The 20,066-nt window shown below is 38.5% G+C and overlaps 1 protein-coding gene across 5 annotated transcripts in view; it reads right to left on the reverse strand.

The window, feature by feature from the left end:
* OTOF (otoferlin) overlaps nt 1-20,066 on the reverse strand; it is a 164,326-nt gene that overhangs the window by 9,779 nt on the left and 134,481 nt on the right. For 4 of the 5 annotated variants that reach the window (XM_087959852.1, XM_087959835.1, XM_087959842.1 and 1 more), the window contains exons 31-42: nt 15,822-15,851; nt 14,032-14,163; nt 12,522-12,588; nt 10,327-10,484; nt 7,989-8,123; nt 6,551-6,688; nt 5,340-5,467; nt 4,806-4,976; nt 3,951-4,111; nt 3,149-3,291; nt 1,693-1,781; nt 1-99 (exon numbers count right to left, since the gene is read on the reverse strand). In XM_087959852.1, the coding sequence (XP_087815978.1) occupies nt 1-99; nt 1,693-1,781; nt 3,149-3,291; nt 3,951-4,111; nt 4,806-4,976; nt 5,340-5,467; nt 6,551-6,688; nt 7,989-8,123; nt 10,327-10,484; nt 12,522-12,588; nt 14,032-14,163; nt 15,822-15,851 (1,451 nt within the window). The remainder of the gene's footprint in view (nt 100-1,692; nt 1,782-3,148; nt 3,292-3,950; nt 4,112-4,805; nt 4,977-5,339; nt 5,468-6,550; nt 6,689-7,988; nt 8,124-10,326; nt 10,485-12,521; nt 12,589-14,031; nt 14,164-15,821; nt 15,852-20,066) is intronic. The other variant, XM_087959850.1, reaches the window with a different exon arrangement.

Consider the following 20,066-nt stretch of genomic DNA (forward strand, 5'->3'; position numbering starts at 1 on the left):
CCACGGACAAAAATGTCACTGGATTTCTCGCCAGTGAAGTAATCATCGTCCTCCAGGACTACCTCATCAGTGTTCCAGATTATTACTCTAAGTTCATATCTGGCAAGGAGGAAGGAAGGGAGACAGGGATGAGCAGAGGAGAGGAAAGATGGAAGTGGACCTTGGGGGTATAAGATTGCCAATAAAAATAACATGCGTATACTTTTAAGACATCCACCCTCACTCAGCAAGATTTGAGCTGCTTGAACAAGACTATTATATCTTGGGCTTATTTAGTTTTCTCTTCAGTTGTTTTGGACTTTAACTAGAGTTGAAAAGCATCCGCTGGGACTCCTCAAATTCAAAATGATGTTTGCCCCCTACTTCTCCAAAGAAACATCAGATATCTTTTCAGTCCAAATTTGCTTTTAGTGACTAAGGACAGGCCAGTATGTCTTTGGTCTCATAGACATATTAACAAATAAGGTTGCATTAGTCAGATTAGGGTGGGAACCAAATGAAAGCCTATTGATTTTGTCCATAACCCAGCCTCTAATAGGGTAAGGTTCAAATTCCCATGCCTTGATATAATCTGTTTTGTTTTTGAAATAATGTTCCAAAACAGTATAATTTCCCACCAAGTTTAAGGTGGGTATCTGGGAGAAAAAGTAATTCTTACTGCTTCCTTATTAATCTGTATAGAGGTAACTTTCATGTTACAATTTAATATGAGACTGTCAGAAAAATACAGGGCTATGTGGTCATCTTACCTTTCTCATATTTTACTAATAATGATAATCTGTATTTATATGCATAAGACTTTTGAGTAGTTGACTTGAATAATCAACTCAAGAAGTCCTGAAGAATTCTCATTCAAAATCTCTCTAAGGTAGCAACTTGCTTCCAACAGTAACAATCAGATGTTCATAGATAATCAATCAAGAAAAACCTGAAGACAACAGCTATTACCAAAAATGGTGATAGGTGATGAATTTAACTATTGTCTATTATTTAGGATTATCCATGTCTCTAAAACATTTAGAATAAATTGTTTATTCAGTTGCAATTCATGAATCAGTGACCACGTTTATCTTTCTGCATAAACTGGAAAAAAATGTGGCTACTTAAGAGTTGCCTCAACTTTAATAAAGGATTCATTAAAGCATTAACTTCTTTTTTCTGGCTCAGGAGGAAGCTTGAACAAAGGTTGCGGCCACTTTAATGGATAGAAGAAAAGGCTGAACTTATACATGTGAAGCATGACAATTAATCTGTCTTGTTCCATCAGAAAAGTCAACTCCAAGGACTGTGTAGCACTTCAGATCTGAACTCAAAGCAGTCCTTTTGGTTATAGACAGGGATTCTTGCATATGTGGCAGTTCCTTAAACCAAATTCATCTTTTCATGGGAAATGCATCTTTTCCTACAGAATCAGTATTTTTAAAATGCTATAAACATGTTTTTCTCCATCCATTCAATTATATTTAAAAACATTTTTAATTAATTACAACTTTATCCTCTCTCTCTCTCTCTCCCTCTCTCCCTCCTTCTGTCTCTGTCTCTCCCTCTTCCCTATTTCTCAGTTCTAGTCATACATTACTTATCCTTTTGCACCTGGAAGATTTATTGTTTTTTTCAGCATGCACTGACCCCATCAGGACCTTCCAAGTAGAACCCCACCCCACCCTCACCCAAACTAGGGCAAGGCATTACTTCTTTGGTTTCCTTGGTGAGATGTCAATGGCAGGGCCTGGTGCCGGCATGTCCATCGGGAACATGTCCACCCATAACTCCAGCCGTCCCTGCAACATTGGAAAGACCCAGTTATTGGTTCCTGATGTCCCCAAGTTTAACTTCTTACCGCTGGATTCCATTTTCAGGAATCCATGAACCCCTGTTCATCCCAATATTTTATAAACATGAGATTAGCCAGGTGATTAATTTTGAATTATGGACAATGGGACACTTCTTTTAAGTAAATAAGATGAATTCAAAGGGAACATCCCTCCTTTATTGCTTTCTCAGTCCAGCAATTAGCATTCAGTGATACATTGCTTCAGAACAGAGACTCTAATAAGTAACTCACTCATATTCTACCATTCTATTCAATCAACTGGTGGCTCAAGGAACACATGTGTTCTTTCAGAGAAACTTGTTACCCGTAACCAAGTTCACACTCTTAACTCCCATTTTCTTGCCACTGAACAGTTGTCATATTAGTAAACTAATGAGCTAAACAGTGGACTCTCCTTCTGTCCAACTGATTAACACTGGGAAAACTGTTTCTCTAACCCAGGGGTGTCAAATTGCTGGCCCGCGGGCTGGATGCGTCATGCGCAGGCCACGCCCACCCCAGCTCCACAAATGGGAAAACGTCGTGAAATGTCATGTGACAGCAAAGCGACACCATGAGTTTGACAGCCCTGCTCTAAAGGCTTACTAAGCTCTTTCACCTTCTCAGCATCAAAATGAAAAGAACAAGGAGGAATAGGAGCTGTGCCAAGAAGGACTGAGGACATTTCCAGCCTGGAGAGTTATGTCCTTTGCATCTCCAAGGAAAAAGCTATTAAGAAATGTGGCATCCAAAATTAGTGCTCTTTGAGATAGCCCTGAAGTGAGTAACTTCAGCTCCTATGCAAGCTTTGTGTAAAGCTTCTCTAATGTGTCAGCTATGCAGGAAGAAGAACTACTCCCATTTAAATCTAAAAGGATTGTACACCTCCTCTGAGGTTCAGGTCTACAAGTCCTATGTTGCAACAAACCCCAAAGCCCATAAAAGGAGACAGTTTTAATGGGTCAGTTGAAGTTCTTAATATTAACTCAATACATTTCATTTACAAATGAAAAAAAAGGAAAGGCCTCCTCTACAACCAGTGTGGACTTCTACTCAGAAAATGTTATAATGGTAAACTCTTTCCAAAGCTTTTTAGAAACTCCTTTTCAATGGTGAGTATCACAACATCTTACGACTGTGTCGACAGTGATCTGATCAGACTCACAGGCATTAAGAAATGTCATAAGTTTATGCAAAAAGTGTCTTCTTTAGTGTTATGCTTAGTCTTTATAAGAAAGAGTATGACACAAACAGAAGTTGTAGCAGAATGCAGATACAACTGATGTGCAAGGCCAACAGAACAGTGTATGTGCAGACAACAATATTGCTAAGTACCTGTTCAATGCCTGGCTTGTCTGGGTTCAGCAATGGCCTTGTTTCCACATGCTCAGGCACTAATTTGCAGCCCACACGGGGCATTCCCTCCCAGTGGTGCAACACAGTCAGTGCCAAATGCTCATCTGTCTTTTTTTTCTGACCTACAAGCATGGAGAACACAGCAAAGACTCGGAGGCAATGAAAGAATGCAACCAAGGTTGGTTTTGTTATTTATTTAGTCCTTCTTCATCCAGATGGATGCTGGGCAAGGTACAAGTTCAAAAACCAAGCCACCCCATGAAAGCAAAATACAATTGAATATACTACAATAAAGGATTATATTAGCAAAACTGCTTGAATAATGGGGTTCAAGTAGAATGAAAGTAATCCAAATTTTGGGTTAAGATTAATGGAAAGTTTTCACATGCACCTTCTGAAAATTAAATAAATTAGTATAATGTTGCTTATATTGAATAATTTTATTTTATTTATTAATCACCAGAGGAAAAAGAAGATAAAGTGAGTAAGAAAGTTGCCTGGATATCTTTTTCCTTTATAACTCAAACGACTGCATAGTCTCAATCTTGATTTAACATATCTCTAATAATTGTGGACATTTTCAAGTATATCTTTACAGCCACAAGAATGAGGATTTTGATTTTTGGAAGATAAACCTTTGATTCTCAGGATTGTGGATTCTATGTCTCCTTCTAAAGTCAATATTTTTACAGTATAATAACGCAAATCAGTTATAAAATAATACAAGGTTATGCTTCATAAACTCATGCATCATTGAAGTGCCTTGATTTTCAGCACTTACCATTTTCATCCTCTACTTCAATGGGGCCGGTGAAGACTTGATTGGTCACCTTCACTCTGCCTCCAGGGCCATAGTGGGGACCATCAACTTTTCCTTCTTTACAAAGCTTGGATAGGATTTGGGTAGGCTTTTGGGGGTCTCGCCACATATTATATCCATGCCTGCGGAGAGAAAGATTGTCAGATCAAATCCTCAGGTCTGTGAGTTCACAAGTTTGTAAAGCCGCCTTTAACAGATGCTCTTTTAAAATCAGGATGTTGTTTTATAAGATTGCATTAATAAGTGGGTGATTTTTGACCTAAAAGTATTTTTTGATATACAAATGAGACCAAGAGCTCATCTTAAGCAAATGGGCTATATCTGGATCTGAAACACTATTCTCGCTTACATCTGAATACTACTTACCTCAGCTGACCACATATGATAGACAGAGGGGATATAGCTAATGCATCCAACATGCAAAGCAGGTGCTTTATCTGTTGAATTGGGGCATATGTGTGCCAAAATCCTATTATATTTTATATAGATTTTTTTTCTATCCCCTCTATCTATCATGAGCAGTCAGTGTTGGAATAATATGACCAACAGTATGGCTTGATGAAAAGAGCTTCCTTAATTCCTAAAAATTTTCTTTCTTAAAATATTCAAACTCATATAGCAGTCTGATCAACAAGACTTCCTAAGACATAGGCAGATTTGGAAGTCAGAGATGTGATTTATATCTTCCCAAAGAGATAGGTATTTTCTTATCAAAAGGTAGATCCATAATTTGGGTGAGAAAGGGCTGGCTTTGGGGAGTATCATTAGAACATTATTTTAACTTTTTAAAATAATGAGAAGGTTAACTATTCTTACACAGCATAGTTCCGAGAAATGCCACATGTTGCTCTATGCTTGCTGTAATACCGATTCTCCAGATCTATCTTTGTCTCACCAATCAGATCATCCGAGCCCACCAAGTCCCAATCATAAATAGCCACCGTCAACATGGATTCCATGGGGAATGTAGCCTCAATGTCAAAGGATCTATACAGAAAGAAACAGGAACAACAGCAAATGGGATCAACTTTTCCATGAAATGGAGAGTCTTATGCAGAAACCTAAAAGACATCCTTTGGCTATTTTGGTTATTTTGATGAAAATTTGTTCCCGATGTATGTTTATGACTAAAATGAGCAAGAAAATGTAGAACTAAAAACGATAACTTAGAGGATTCAGGGCTGCACTAAAGTTAGTTCATTAAATCCATGCCATTGCATATGTGCTCCTATTTTTCATGGTAGCATCTAGTAATTTGTTTTTTTATACAAAAATAACATCTAAATGCTTTAACTGGCTTCCATGTAACCCTGTAGTATTTAACACTCATCCTGGTTCACCACTTCTTACTTTCCAAAGATTGGGTTCAGCTGTTTAGAGATGTAATTCTCCTTGTCTTTGATATCTGTCTTTCCCAATCTGATGACAACGTAAGGGTCTGCTTTGCCATTGATGTCAGCAGGATGCAAATCAGTAGCCTGGAAGGGAAGTCAACCAACAATCAAGAGAAAAAAGCTTTTTACTGATGGTACTTCCTGTAAGGCAGGGCTCTCCAAAGTGATCAATGTCAACCCTCAAGGGTTGATGGGACTCTCCATTACTGTTGTTGTTGTTGTTGTTATTTGTAGTATTTATTAAATATTTATCTAATTATATTCATACAATGAAAGTTTGGGGATTGATGAACAGTCTGAAACTTCACGAGGGGGTCAATGAGCTGAAAAGTTTGGGGAACTTGCTCTAAAGAAACTTTTCCAAGCAAGTTTTACTTAGTATTTTTAGTGTTACGAAAATACATTTTTTTAGTCTTATTGGTCGAAATTTAGTGTTTTTAAACCCTAATTGTTTTCCTGCTATTTTTATTGTGGTTTTATGCTGTTTTCATTATTGGTGATAATTGCTGCTCCAGATTTTCATATTGCTGCTTTAATGATGTATTTTCATTAAATTAAATCAAGTGTTAAATTGACAAAGCAATTCTGATAGGGACACAAGGAGTTCTTCTACCTCTTTGGCTGGCCAGTTAGATGGGGTGCTTTGAGCTTCTCAAGAAGTATAGAAGTTATGAGACAGAGGCCTAGAAAAAATGAACACTGGGAAAGGAAAATCCGTAGTAGTCTGACATACTAGACCTTACGGCACATCTGCTCTAGAGTTGGAATTTCAAAATTTTGCCACCAATACTGGCCCAATAACCAGCTAGCACATGAACCCTACTGAGAGAGCAAACGTGTATAGGGGCCTGCAAAATAGAATACATTTACCATATTAGTCCTCAGGTGAATAGCACTCCAATATTTCAGAGATTCCTGGGGCCCTTTTTCTTAATTTCCTTCTTCTCCTCCCCCCCCCATCCCAAGCTGATAAAAGCTGTTCTTAATTATTCAGGGCAAGGCATAGCAACAAATCATTTTTCCTAAAATCTGGGGAGTCAGTACTCAATAGCAGAGAGCAAACCCAGGCTGAGACCTTCTAGATAAAACATGGAAGTCCAAACCTTCAGAGCTGGAACAGATATGGCAACAATATGGCCTTGAAAGCTGTATCTCATTTGTTCTCACCCTCACAATGTAGACTCGGACCAACACATTGATGGGATCATTGCTTGGAATTCCTTGAAACATGCCAAAAGTAGAGTCATATACAGCCTCCTTGGTGATATCATCAGGAAGAGGCACTTTATAAACACACAGGGACCCCTGGGAAAGAGAAGACAAAATTTTAGCCCAATTAAAAGTCCATCTAGGTTTTGGCAGAGAAGGCAAGAAGCTACTAAGCTCTCCTTTTCCATCTTCTGGCAACTGCACCAGGCCTGTGACACAACACCACCAGTAAGTTTAAACAATACAAGTAGAATTAAAGTTTTTGTGGCTCTAATGGAATTACACCACACTTGGGAATATTTTAAAATAAAAAAGATAAAATGTAATAAATAAGTAATTTACAAAAACTTACGATTTCCACAAGAGAGCTGTATTTAAGGAGACATTATTTTTTCAGCTGTTGGAATGGTGACAAAATATTTACCTACTCAGCAAAGTTAGTGAAAAAAAAAATCCTTAGTGCTGAACTAGCGTCATGACAATAGCACATATGGCATATTTTGCTCTTGCAATCTGCAAATGCTCTGCTGTAAATTTGACTGATGGGGATACTGAGAATGATTAGAGCAATTCCAAACAATTCTTTCATTGGCCTTTTCTCCCCTAGTGTAGACAAGAGAAATCACGCTTTTCTCTACCCAAAGCAAATGCAAGAAAGGATGCACTGTGTATATATTGGAGAAGAATCTTCAGTCTGATTTAAGCATGGTATATAAAATCATACATTGCAATGTCCTACCTGTCAATGAATACTTCAGCTTCAACCATAACAACACAAGAGCACACAATAGATACAAACTCAAAGTTAACCGCACCAAACTTGATTGCAGGAAATACGACTTCAGCAATAGAGTGGTCAATGTCTGGAATACTCTACCCGACTCTGTAGTTTCTTCCCCAAACCCCAAAAACTTTAACCTTAGACTGTCTACTATTGACCTCACCCCTTTCCTAAGAGGTCTGTAGGGGGCGTGCATAAGCGCACCAACGTGCCTACCGTCCCTGTCCTATTGTTTCTCTTATTCTTCTTTTATTTTTCTTACATGTACCCATTTCATGTATTCACAACTATGTATACACTTATACTTATTATCTTGTAAACAATTGGCAAATCAAATAAATAAATAAAGAAAGAAATAAATAACATTTCAAAGGCTTGTTCTCCTCTTTAATTTGGATTAACATTCCTGATTTATCTATCCATTTTTTCACTCATTCCATTAATTTTGCTAAATCCCCGTGATCTTTCTTTTAAAACAAGACAAGTTTAACTGAACAAATTCTCTGTTCAGATCAAAAGTGGAGTGAAATCAGATCCTTTCTTTGCCTCTCTGGCTTGCCAATAGTCTACTAGGATTAATGAAATTGGAAATAACTAAGTGAAATTTACACTTACTTTAAATCTTCCCACAATGCGATCTTCATCTGCAGAATTGTCATCATCATCTCCAATCTTCCCACGAAGGAGGTTAAACGTATGCAGCCAGTCCTCAAAATTATCAAACTCTGTCTCCAGTTCTTTGGGATACACCTAGTTAGGATGGCACAAATAACATAATTTGGGCCTCTGACTATTATGATCACATATTTGGACTTATTCAGGAGCAATAGTACTTATTGGTCAAAATTAAGATATTTTGCTAACGTAGGAGATATAATGCACAGTCATGCCCACCGCCAGCTTCAAAATATGGTCTTTGATCCTTTTTTATGAAAAAAAAAATATGGAGAACATCTATAAGCATACAATAATATGCAATAACAGAACCATCCAAATTGATGAGATCTCTTTTCCTTATTTCTTTTCCAGTTTTCTTGCCAGTCTGAAAGTCATAAATATTTTTATCATCATTTATGACATTGCAAAATATAATTGTTGTCACAAGTTTTATTTCATTTCATTTGTATCTTCTTTTCTCCCACTCTCATAATTGATGAACAGCATCTAAACAATACAGAATTCCACTGTGATACTGCAAGGGTGTGTGTGGGTGTGTGTGTGTGTTATTTTGCAGAAACACACTTCCTTGTAAATAAAATAAAAGAACAATGAAGCAAAGAATGTGAAAAAAATTTAAAATTAGGTCAACCTATTTAATCATTGCAGTAAGGCACACTGACAATCTATAGCAGTTATATTCAGTGTGGTAACCTTTAGATGTATTGAATATAATTGTCATTTTCAATCAGCACGACCTATCAGAACATGTGGAAAAGTAGGCTGAAAGGCAGTGAAGAAATGGATGAACAAAAGGAACTGCAAGTAATTTTGTGTATGATTGAAATCTCCCCAGAGCTGAGATAGGTGGGAAGTTAGGTTGACATTCCTTTTCTTCAGAATTTCTGACTGTGAAATGGTAGATTTACTAGAAGACTCTTCTCTCTACCTAATGGCAGTTTTATCTCTCTTAAATATCTTGTTCTAAGAGGACATTCAAAGAACAAAAATATGTTGTCTCTTAGCCTGTCAAAACTAACTATCACAAGGAAATATTACACAATAGGCTTTTCTTTTATTTTGCAATTTTAGGACAAGAATTAACTTGTGTTGTTTGATTATATTTTTACCCTTGTAAATGCTTTTGATAGTACTTTTGAGTACAGTAAATTCTAATAACACCAAGTCATGCACTGTTTTCATTTTAAGAACATGACCATGTAATCTGGAATTCAAAAATATTTATAAATAAGCAGCAATGACTTCCCCAAGGTTGCATTTCTGAATGGTGCATGAAGGAAGGTTATGGGAAAGGCCTTCTCCTGAGCTCAGTGCTGTCTGCACTGACTCATCTACAGGATTTCAGAGGAGGGTCTTTCTCAATTAATAAAGGAGAGTATTTGTAGCTCAGGGTTGAAATGAAGGGTTCTTGGTGCTCTCTGCGCTTGGTTGTTTTTTTGCAGATGTTTCATTACTCACAATCAGTAACATCATCAGTGCTAGTGACTAGTCATGCATGTCACTAGCACTGATGATGTTACCAATTTTGGATAATGAAACAACTGCAAGAAAACAAACCAAGCACAGAGAGCACCAAGGCTCCTTCTTTCTCAACTCTTTAGAGATGAGAAGAGATAAGATTTTAAATCTTTCAGAATGCACATTAGGGCTTGCCAGCACTACAAGTGGAATATTATGGACATCTTAAAGCATTCTACTTCATACTTAATGACATTCTGCAAACCACATGGCATAAATTCTGACCCTGCTCCTTTTGGTGATAGTATAGCACAGGGGTGTCAAACTCATGGTGTCACGTTGTCATCATGGGATGTATCACAACTTTTCCTCCTTTGCTAAAATGGGTGGGCGTGGCCAGAGCATGACGCATCCACCCTATGGGCTGCGAGTTTGTACCCCTGATGTAGCACCACAGGCATGCTCTTTATAGAGCAAAGGGGTTATAAAAGGACCATTGATAAGAGTTGCCTATCCATTGTGCACGCACTACTACATTTCAGCACACCTAGAATAAAGGGAGGTTTGCCTGCTAATTGTTAATTATTCTGATCGGTAGTAATAGATGCTGGATTTCATTTGGGAAACTGGCCTCCGCCTTTCCCAGAACCACATGAGCTGAATTCTGAATGGTGCTTCACTTTGGATTCTTTTAGAGTTCCCTTTCATTTCAAAGGGACTTGAACAGAAAATTAAGGACTAAAAATACAAAGCTAAAACATTACAACTGGATAAAATGCTTTTCATTTAATTTGGATTAGGAATGGGAACATCTCACCTTCATTTCATCGATCTTCTGCTTGTTCTTCTTTTCAGGGGCATCTGGCTGGGGCTGCTGCTGTTTTTTCTTCTTGTCCTCTTTGGATAATTTGACTTTGTCTTTGGTCTTTCCTTGGCCTTTTGAGCCTTTTATAGGAGAGTCATCAAGTCTCATTTCTAAACTCCCAGAGAAGAACAGCAGATATAGATGGCAAGAATAAAAAAGTTTGTAGTAGGGAAGGCATGAGATAAAAAAACAACAACAACAAAAAATCAGCCATGGCATGCATGAAAGCTGACAGAAAAATTAGCTAGTAAAAAGTAAAGTTTGCAATACTGATCTAGCTTCCAGCCCTGAAATAATCATGCAAGCAAGCACCTTGTGCTGGTTAAGAATATTCAGTGTATTCTTGGGGCCCTGTGGCTTCTTATTGGACAGACATTTCATTACCTGAACTGATAAGTAGAATAAATAATTGAGTTGAAGTACCTTTACAGAGGTAGAAAATGCAAGAATCAGAACCAGGGGTGGGTTTTTACCTGTTCTGTCCACCTCTGTAGAACCGGTAGCTCTGAACAGCAGCAGACATAGAACCAGTTCTATGTCTGCTGATGTGTTTGCCCACCCGCCCACCTGGGGTCTTACCTGATCTTTATTTCCTGATTTTTCAACTTCAGCTGCCGAACGAGGCACAGCTGCAGTTAAAAAAGCAGGAAAAGAGGGCTGTTTCAAATGCTGCTTCTCTGCAGGCAGCTGCTGCTGCTGATTTACAGGGGCGCAGCTTGCAGCTTGCAGGAAATCCAAAACTGGTAGTTAACCCTGTCGTATCCCACCCCTGACCAGAACCAAATCAAGAGAAAAGATACCATGGCTGACACCCCTTTTAGGTAAGAATAACAAGGTGTTGGCATCATCAGCTGTTGCTCTACTAACAATCAACACAATTACCCTATGACACTCTGTTACAAGTGGCAACAGGGAACATCATCAGAAGCCTGTGGCCTAGTTAACTAGATTGCTTCTGTTCACTGACCATACCTCAAAGCATGCTGACCTGGTAGGATGGGATAAGCAATGAAGTCACACGGATGTGTTTAACTACTACAATATTCCTATATCATGCTGTCATTTCTACTATTTCTGCCTCCCCCTTTTTGCCCTTCTTTCCCATGAAAGAATAGAATAGAATAGAATAGAATAGAATAGAATAGAATAGAATAGAATAGAATAGAATAGAATAGAATAGAATAGAATAGAATAGAATACTTTATTGGCCAAGTGTGATTGGACACACAAGGAATTTGTCTTGGTGTAAATACTCTCAGTATACATAAAGAAAAGATACATTCGTTAAGAATCAAGAATCATAACCTACAACACTTAATGATAGTCATAGGGTACAATAAGCAATCAGATCATACTAGGAAACAGTCAACATAAGTCGTAAGGATACAAGCGACAAAGTTACAGTCGTACATTCACAAGTGGGAGGGGATAAGGAGTGATGAGAAGATTAACAGTAATAGTAGTGCACACCTTGTAAATAGTTGAACAGTGTTGAGGGAATTATTTGTTTAGCAGAGGGAATTATTTGTTTAGCAGAGTGATGGCTTTCGGGGGAAAACTGTCCTTGTGTCTAGTTGTTCCGGTGTGCAGTGCATAGTCGTTTCAAGGTATATAAAGCCTGGTTCTGCTTTTGCTCATAGCCACTCAGTAAAGTACTAAAGCTTTAAGGGGATCCAATATACAGTATGCTGTATTATTACTTGCATGCATGTATGTAAAATTGTCTTCTTCAAAGTGATCTTTTGGTCACAGCAACAGATTAAGAGGGAGATTTGGAATGGCAAATGGCTGTTATATGGGGGGAAGGATACTTTTTCATATTTTCTACTAATTTATTCTATAAACTCTCATGAGCTCCCACATACTCCAAAGAGGAAATCTTTATATATCATCATAAGGATATTGTCCTTTTGTACAGTTTCTTGTGTACTTACTTTAGCACCATATGCCATTCTCAATATAGGGACTTGCTAAATATTACTATGTATTGGTCTTTAATTGTTCTGTAACAGACAATCAATCAACCAACAGGTGAGTACTTCCTTAATTAAAGAGCTACAGTGAAAATAGAGAGAGTTTTCTTTGTAAGGGAAGAATCACAAGATCTCCTCTCCTGTTTTTCGTCTTCTTAATTTTCAAACGTTTACCTTCAGTGGTGTCCATCTCTTCTTTCTCCTCGGCTTCTGCGGCAGCTGCCTCTTGCTGCTGAAGTAGCTAGAAAAATGAAGGGTAGCCAATAGGATGGTTAAATATAGCACGATTTCTTTTTCGATACATGGACAGTAATCATTTACCAGGCTACAGAAATACAGAGAAAAGTGAATTCAAATGCAATACCTCCTGTGGCATGGCAAAGAATCATGCCATCACCAGTCTTGAAGAGATCAGTGATGGTATTCAGCTGGTTCGCACCAGATCGAGCGAACCGGTAGCAAGGATTTGGTATGGGTCACCAAATCAGTAGTAAGTTCTGGCTGGCCACACCCCCGACCTAGTCGCCCTCCTGCCCAATGCTCGCTTCACCCTGCCCACCTGACATTCGCCTAAACTATTTCTTTCTTTTTTGCCCTCCTGACAATCAGCTGTGCCAGGATTCCCCTTCCTGAGCCTCAGAGGAGCCTTATGGGAGCAAAAACGCCTTCCCCCCGCAAGGCTCCTCTGAGGCCCAGAAGGCCCCCAAAACGGGTGGGGGGATGGCTGTAAAGAAGCAAAAAAAAAAAAAGCACCACGCCCACCTAGTCACATGGCCATGCCCACCAAGCCATGCCCACAGAACTGGTAGTAAAAATTCTTGAATCCCACCACTGAGAGAGACCTATATTTACCCTTTAACTGGAAGGCTTGGGACAATGAATAATACAATGGGCCTTCTGGGCCTCAGGGAAGCCTCCTGGGGGAGCGTTTTTGCTCCCCACCGTCCATTTTTTGCCTTCCTGGGCCTCAGGAAAGCCTCCTGGGCAAAGCAGTAAGACAGTGAAGGGGATCCCAGCACAGCTGATCATAGGAACAGCTGATCGTTGGGAGAGGAAAAAAATACCTTAAGGAGGGACTGGACAGGGAAGAACGCAGTCAGTGATGTCGGGCATGCGTGAAATGTTGTGCATGCGCAAAAAGGGCTGACTGGGTGGTGAGGGGAGGGGCAGAGGGGGTGGAGCCAGCCGGGGGCACAATTTGCCGGTTCCCCGAACTGCGCAGAATCTTAACAAACGGTTCTATAGAACCAGTCCGAACTGGTAGAATCCCACCCCTGGTTATAGCACTATAAAGATTCAGATAGTTTTTCAGAATGTAGAGTATGAAATCTGGAGGGAGGTGACATACTAATGTAATTTTCTTCCCAAGGAAAGAATAGTAGAAATATATAACCAATCTAATCTAAAAATAGAAAAAGATTGCTTTGGGATTGTTTTTAACAATGCCTTAAAAACAAATTAATTTGGAAAGGCCAAGTATATTTAATAATCAGGAATACAGAGTTGAATTAATTTGTATATTTTGTCCATGAACAATGAAATGTGAGACTGGCTCTCACATAGTCTTTTATCTCAGTAGGATAATATTGCCAGGTGAATTACTGGATAGTTCTGAAATCTTCTTCCTCTGATATCTAAAAGAATTCAGGGCCCACATCTGTCCTGCTTGCCAGTGATTGCCCACCTTCATAGTTTCAATGGAAGCAAAATACTTGGACCACCAGTCCAGCATGCTCTCATCAGGCTCCTCATCCTCAACTTCTTCTGCATTTCCTTTCTTCTTCTTCTTCTTCTTTTTCTCCTTCTCTTCTTCTGACTGTTGGATAGTGGAAAAGAAGTGAAACACTAGCTGAGATAGTTATGAAATGGAAAATAAATTTCTGCCAAAGATTCTAAAGAGACACGTTCAATCAATGACATTTTAATTTTTATACATCTATACCTGTGTTTCTCAACACTAGCTGAGGAATTCTGGGATGAAGTCCATACATCTTAAATGGCTGAGTTGAGAAACAGTGCTCTATACTAGAATAGCTGAGTTATCTTGGCCTGTGGGTCACAGATAGCATTCCTGGTGCCTTTTTAGATGTCCCCAGCAGCAGCATTTTGTGTGTCCTTAATTTTCCTTTTGTAAAATAGGAGAATTATACTGTAGGAGTTGCGGTGGTTAGAATGCAGTACTGCAGGCTACTTCAGCTGACTGTCTGCAATTTGCCAGTTTGAATCTCACCAGGATCAAGGTTGACTCAGCCTTCCATCCTTCCAAGGTGGGTAAAATGAGGACCCAGATTGTTGGGGGCAATGTGCTGACTCTGTGAACCTCTTAGAGAGGGCAGTAAAGCACTGTGAAGCAATATATAAGTCTTAGTGCTATTGCCAAGTGCTATTGCTAGCTGTAATTCACCCAACACATGCATTTTATGGAAGTTCTGTAGCTTCCTCCAAACAGAAATTACAGCTTCTCTGGCTTCAGGGTGCTAGAATATGTTAAGAACTAACTTATTGTTTGAATGGATCAATGTATTCTGCAAATCCAGAAAACTGATTAATTGATTAACTAGGTTAGGCATTTTGTGTGACTCAGTCAATAAATTTGGGATGCACGTTTTCAGAACATGGATAAATGGTGAATGTACTGATTGAAAAGACCTGTATATGGGGAGAAGGGAACTATATTATGTAACTTTGAAGAGGAAAAAGGGCATTAAGTATGTCTGTAAAGAAGATTGGAAGTTGCTTTTTTAAGTATTTCTTTTTTTCTTTCTCAGTTTCTACTGTTTTTATCATTTTTACCTTTACCTTTTTCTTTCTTTTCAATTTGTTCATGTTCATCATGTAACTTTGCAAAAATATTTAATTAAATATATGCAAACCTACATATAAAAAAGAATTTGGGTCATGGCAGCAGACACTGCAATAAATCAGTTTATTTTCTAACTGATTTATTGCAGTGCCTGCTGCCATGGGCCCAAAATCATTTTTATATTTGTGTTTGTTTCTATATGTATCTATATCTCCCCAACATTTTTTCACTACACTAAAACTACAATTTATGATATAGGCTGAGAATTCTATGTCTCTCCGTGTGTTTGTATACATCTTTGTGTGTGCGTTTGTATGTGTGTGTGTATTTGCAGTGCACAATAACTCTCAATTTGAGATCTCCCTCTCCCTCCCTCTCTTCCTCCCCCTCCCTCTCCCTCTCTCTCTCTCTCCCCTACACCCCCCATATATGTGCGTGTAAGAGCAAAGGACCCTGGGCAACAACTTTTCCCAAATCTTCAGGAAGAGCAGTGAGTATCTATCAGTCTCAAATATATTTACAGGTCTATTCTCATTATACATAGGCCTTCCAAGAAGGGAGCAACTTCAGCTTACTCCCTGAATTTAAGAAGATAAATGTTGCTATAAATTGTTTCCAGATGCCAGAGAAGGTATTTTAGTACAGCACATAGAAGCACAGCTGTCACTTACCACGTCCACCTTCACAACAGCATCAGAATTCTGTCATCAGAGAAAGGAATGGGGAAAAACAAGGGAGAGTTAATACAATGAAGGAGAGTTGTTGCTGTCTGCAGGACATGGGGTACAGCATCTTTGAGCAATGGAGGAAACCCAAGCACATATCTGATACCAAAAAAAAAAAAAAAAAAAAGGAAGGTAACACACAGGCCAAATCAATGGAAGGAATGTTACAGATGGATGAAGAAACTTAGGGTACTGTCCTGTCCAGATTTTTTTGCTAGGTCTCTAATTCATACATGCAGAATAGCTAATGACAAACTGCTTTTATTTTATTTTATTTTGCTTTATGTAGGATCATCAATTCACAAATCAGTTATAGAGCATATAGGCAAACACTGGACCACAGATTCTCTGAAAGTCTCTACCACTTGTTCTTCAGGTCTCTTGGATAGTCTTCTCTATCGGATGCCCTCCATATGTTTTGGAACAGCAGCCGTTCTTCTTACAGTGACTAGGAATTATCTGAGTTCTGGCTTCAACACATCTGCCGTGTTGAAAGGTATCCTGCCACTCTCCCACCCTCTATTTTTCTTGTCATCCAGCTGTTTACCATCCACTGAGCAAAACATGCCAAACTCAAAAAAAACCAAAAAAAAAAAACAAAAACGCTGTCAGGAGGACACTCATTTTGAAAGTATGTACTGTTTCAATGCTTGCCAAAATGTTCGATTTGAAATGCATGAAGCAAGCACTCTTCCCAGTATGACTTTGGAGAAGGCTCCCCATGGGGTAAGATAGAAACCAAAGGTCATTCTGGGGAATAGGAAGATGTGTATTGCACAAAAGTCTTGCAAGGGGATTTAATGTTCATGAAAGTGAAAAAGAAAAAAAAAAGTTCCTCTGGTAAAGGAAATCATAAACTAGGAAAGCATGTGGAGATGATCTATATGTCATACTAAATATGTCAGGACTAACAGAATACACACCCTTCCCTAAATACCAGAATAAAATGGGCTTGTCAATGTTTTTCCCCCTCCCCATTTCATGCACTACATTCATTTAAAAAAAATATGAGCCTCTTTACTGACAACTGGTAACCAGGAAGATCAGGCATTTCCAAGGATGATAAACGTTCCTTAAATATTATTCATGCCCACATAACACTTTGATTTAAAAAAAAAAAACCTTTTGAGAAACCAAAGTGTCATAAATCAATGAAGGGGAAGAAGCCCAACTTTTTTGGCCCAATAGATACATTTATCATTTTGAGAACATATTGTGGGAAGCTTGCAAAGAGGCTGCTGAGACAATGGGCTTATCCAACCAGCACTCCCAAATTAGGATGCTCAATCATTTTTGCTGGTCCTGTTTTTTATTTCTTTGCTAGCTAGGTAGACTCTTCCAAACAATGTTCCATACACAGCAATCCATTATGCATTTAGTCCTATAGATTTCGCCGGGCTAGGAAGCTCCTTTGATGGCTGGCACATCAGTTACTCCTTGCTGAGAAAGCCAATGGTTTTGAGTCCCTGACTTGAATAGCAAAAAGGAGAAAAACTCAGAGAGGAAATCATTTGCTCCCATCAGTTAAAAAGAATTTGCTATGCTTTAAGGCACATTCAGAACAATCTACATTATTTCAGACAGAGTGGTGCAGGAATTGGGTCTCAAAGTTTCATTGACCACTATAATTAAACTGCTTTTTGTCTTGTGGATTAGACCTTGTCCGCCTTTCTTCAATTAATCTTGAGATAGATTAATGAGATTGTACAAAAGGAATCTTCTGAAGGCTTTACCTGTCTTTCCAGATTTCTTCTTGGAAATGGAGCTTCCCACACTTTAACCCAGTTCCTAGACATGATTATGCATTTGTATTCTGCCCTTTAACTGAATGCAACAAACCAACAAGTTTTTTATTCATATATTCCTCTGACTAGACTCTATGCAGCATGGAAGCTTTAAGCCTCCACTTTTGCCTCATTTTCAGCTGCCAGGTAGACAAGACTACCTGGAGTCTCCACAAATCCTTTTATTCCCTGCACTGCTTTTACAGAATTATAGAATAACAGAGTTGGAAGGGACCCTAGAAACCTTCTAGGCCAAACCCCTGCCCAAGCAGGAAACCCTATACCATTTCAGAGAAATGCTTGACCAAACTCTTCTTGAAAAGCTCCAGTGATGGAGCATCTACAGCTTCTGGAGGCAAGCCATTCCATTTGACAGTTCTAATGTCAGGAAATTTCTTCTTAGTTCTAGGTTGGATCTCTCTTTATTAAACTTCCATCCATCATATTTTGTCTTGCTGTCAGGTGTTTTGAAGAATAGGTTGACTCCCTCTTCTTTGAGGCAGTCCCTTAAATATTGGAACACTGCTATCATGTCATCCTTAGTCTTCTTTCCATTAATCTAGATATACTCCATTCCTGCAACCATTCTTTGTATGTTGAGTCTCCAGTCCTCTAAACATCTTTGTTGATCTTTTTTACACTCTTTCAAGAGCACATATTTTTTCTATCGTGGCAACCAAAACTGGATGCAGTTTTCCTAGTGTGGTCTTACCAAAGCAGTTTAAAGAGGTACTAACTCTTCACATGGTCTTGATACTATCCTTCTGTTGATGCGTTGATATATTTGGAAACTGATTGCTAATTTTTCCAACTAAGATTATGAATATTAATTATATATTTGCTTTTGTGATTCATATTAGAATAAAAACATACATACAATGTAGCTTGTACAAATATGTACAATCCCAAATTGTACATACTAAATTTAAATGGTTTTTTTTTTTATTAAACATATTTTAAGTGGAATTGGAACATTTTATGTGTCATTACTGGACCTCAATTCATCAGAATACACCTTTTGGTCTGTGATGGATATACAGTATATTTGGAGACATTCTTGAGTCATGTTTCTGGAGAACATCTGGTAACAGTTCTGAGTTCAAAATAGCGGGTTCAAGTGTTCAAAGCTCTAAATAAAAACCTTTGTGTTTTGAAATTTGGGCTGAACATTTTGTTCCATGTTGCTTTGAGTGTTGTAATGTTCCCTGATTGAACTGTGTTTTTTAATTAACCCCCCACTTCCCAATAAGTGAAGGGTTGAGTGAAGTGCAGATGAGGAGATGCGGTTAAGTACATGCACAGAAATATCCCTTCGACATTAAAAAAAAAGAAGAAGACAACCAATGCTTTCTTGGAAGTTAAATTTACTGCTATTTCTAAAATCGTTGCTATGAGGAGAGGTACTTTGGTTTCTTTCTCCGATATCCTATCATATGGAAAGTGTGCTCTGTGCATTTGAGTATGAGACAGAACTCTTATTTTTCATTTTTTTTTCCCAACTGTCACATGCAAAAAACGTCATGCTTCATTGAGTTTTGGGTCAGATTATCAAATATAGAAAATGCACATGGCATATTCTAATGGGGGGGATGAACCATTCACAGGTAGGAAACGGAGAACTTGAAAAGGAACAGGTTAAAACCTCTGTTACCTAACAGTTTTTCTTAAGAACTTAATTTTTTTCCATTAAAAAATAGGCAAGGAAAACTTAAGGATCATTTAAGGATATGTGTGTGTGTGTGTGTGTGTGTGTGTGTGTGTAGGGGGAGAGGCAGACCTCAATCATGTATTATTTCCCAGGAATTCTAAGTATATAGTGTGCCATCCATGTGAAAGAAAAGGTGTGGTTTGTATGCACTATCTTCACCCATTTCTGTAACTCCCCCAAGACTTCATAAGGGCCAGAGTTGCTCTCCATCTCAAAAAGGTACCCTTACTGAAGAGTACAAGCAAACAACTGATGAATTAATATAGCAACAAATCAGAGGAACACTCATGAGATCACCACTTTTGGGACTCATAGCAGAGACCGTAATGCACCTACAACCAAAAGAATGGATCCAGTATGCAGACAACACCCTCATAACGAAAAGGAACAACTATAGAAGACGCATGAAAAGATCAACAACATTTTCAAGGGAATAAAATTCACAAGGGAAGAAGAAAACCATCTACTACCCTTCCCTTTCTGGATATTCTTATCAGCAGAGGAAATGATGGCCAATTAGAAATGTGAATCTATTGAAAAACGATTCACACTAATTAGGCACTCCATTACCAAAATAACAATCCAGCTTTCCATTACAGAGCTGGAGAAGACATTATTCAGATAAGTACAAAGACATCCCAGTAACCCAGAATTGCTTGACTCTCAAACCACTACATTACAACCAATACAAGCAACAAA

Source organism: Notechis scutatus, chromosome 1, assembly GCF_049901735.1.
Source record: "Notechis scutatus isolate UNSWTSFEM ecotype Mainland chromosome 1, rNotScu1.2, whole genome shotgun sequence".
Taxonomy (NCBI): Eukaryota; Metazoa; Chordata; class Lepidosauria; order Squamata; family Elapidae; genus Notechis; species Notechis scutatus.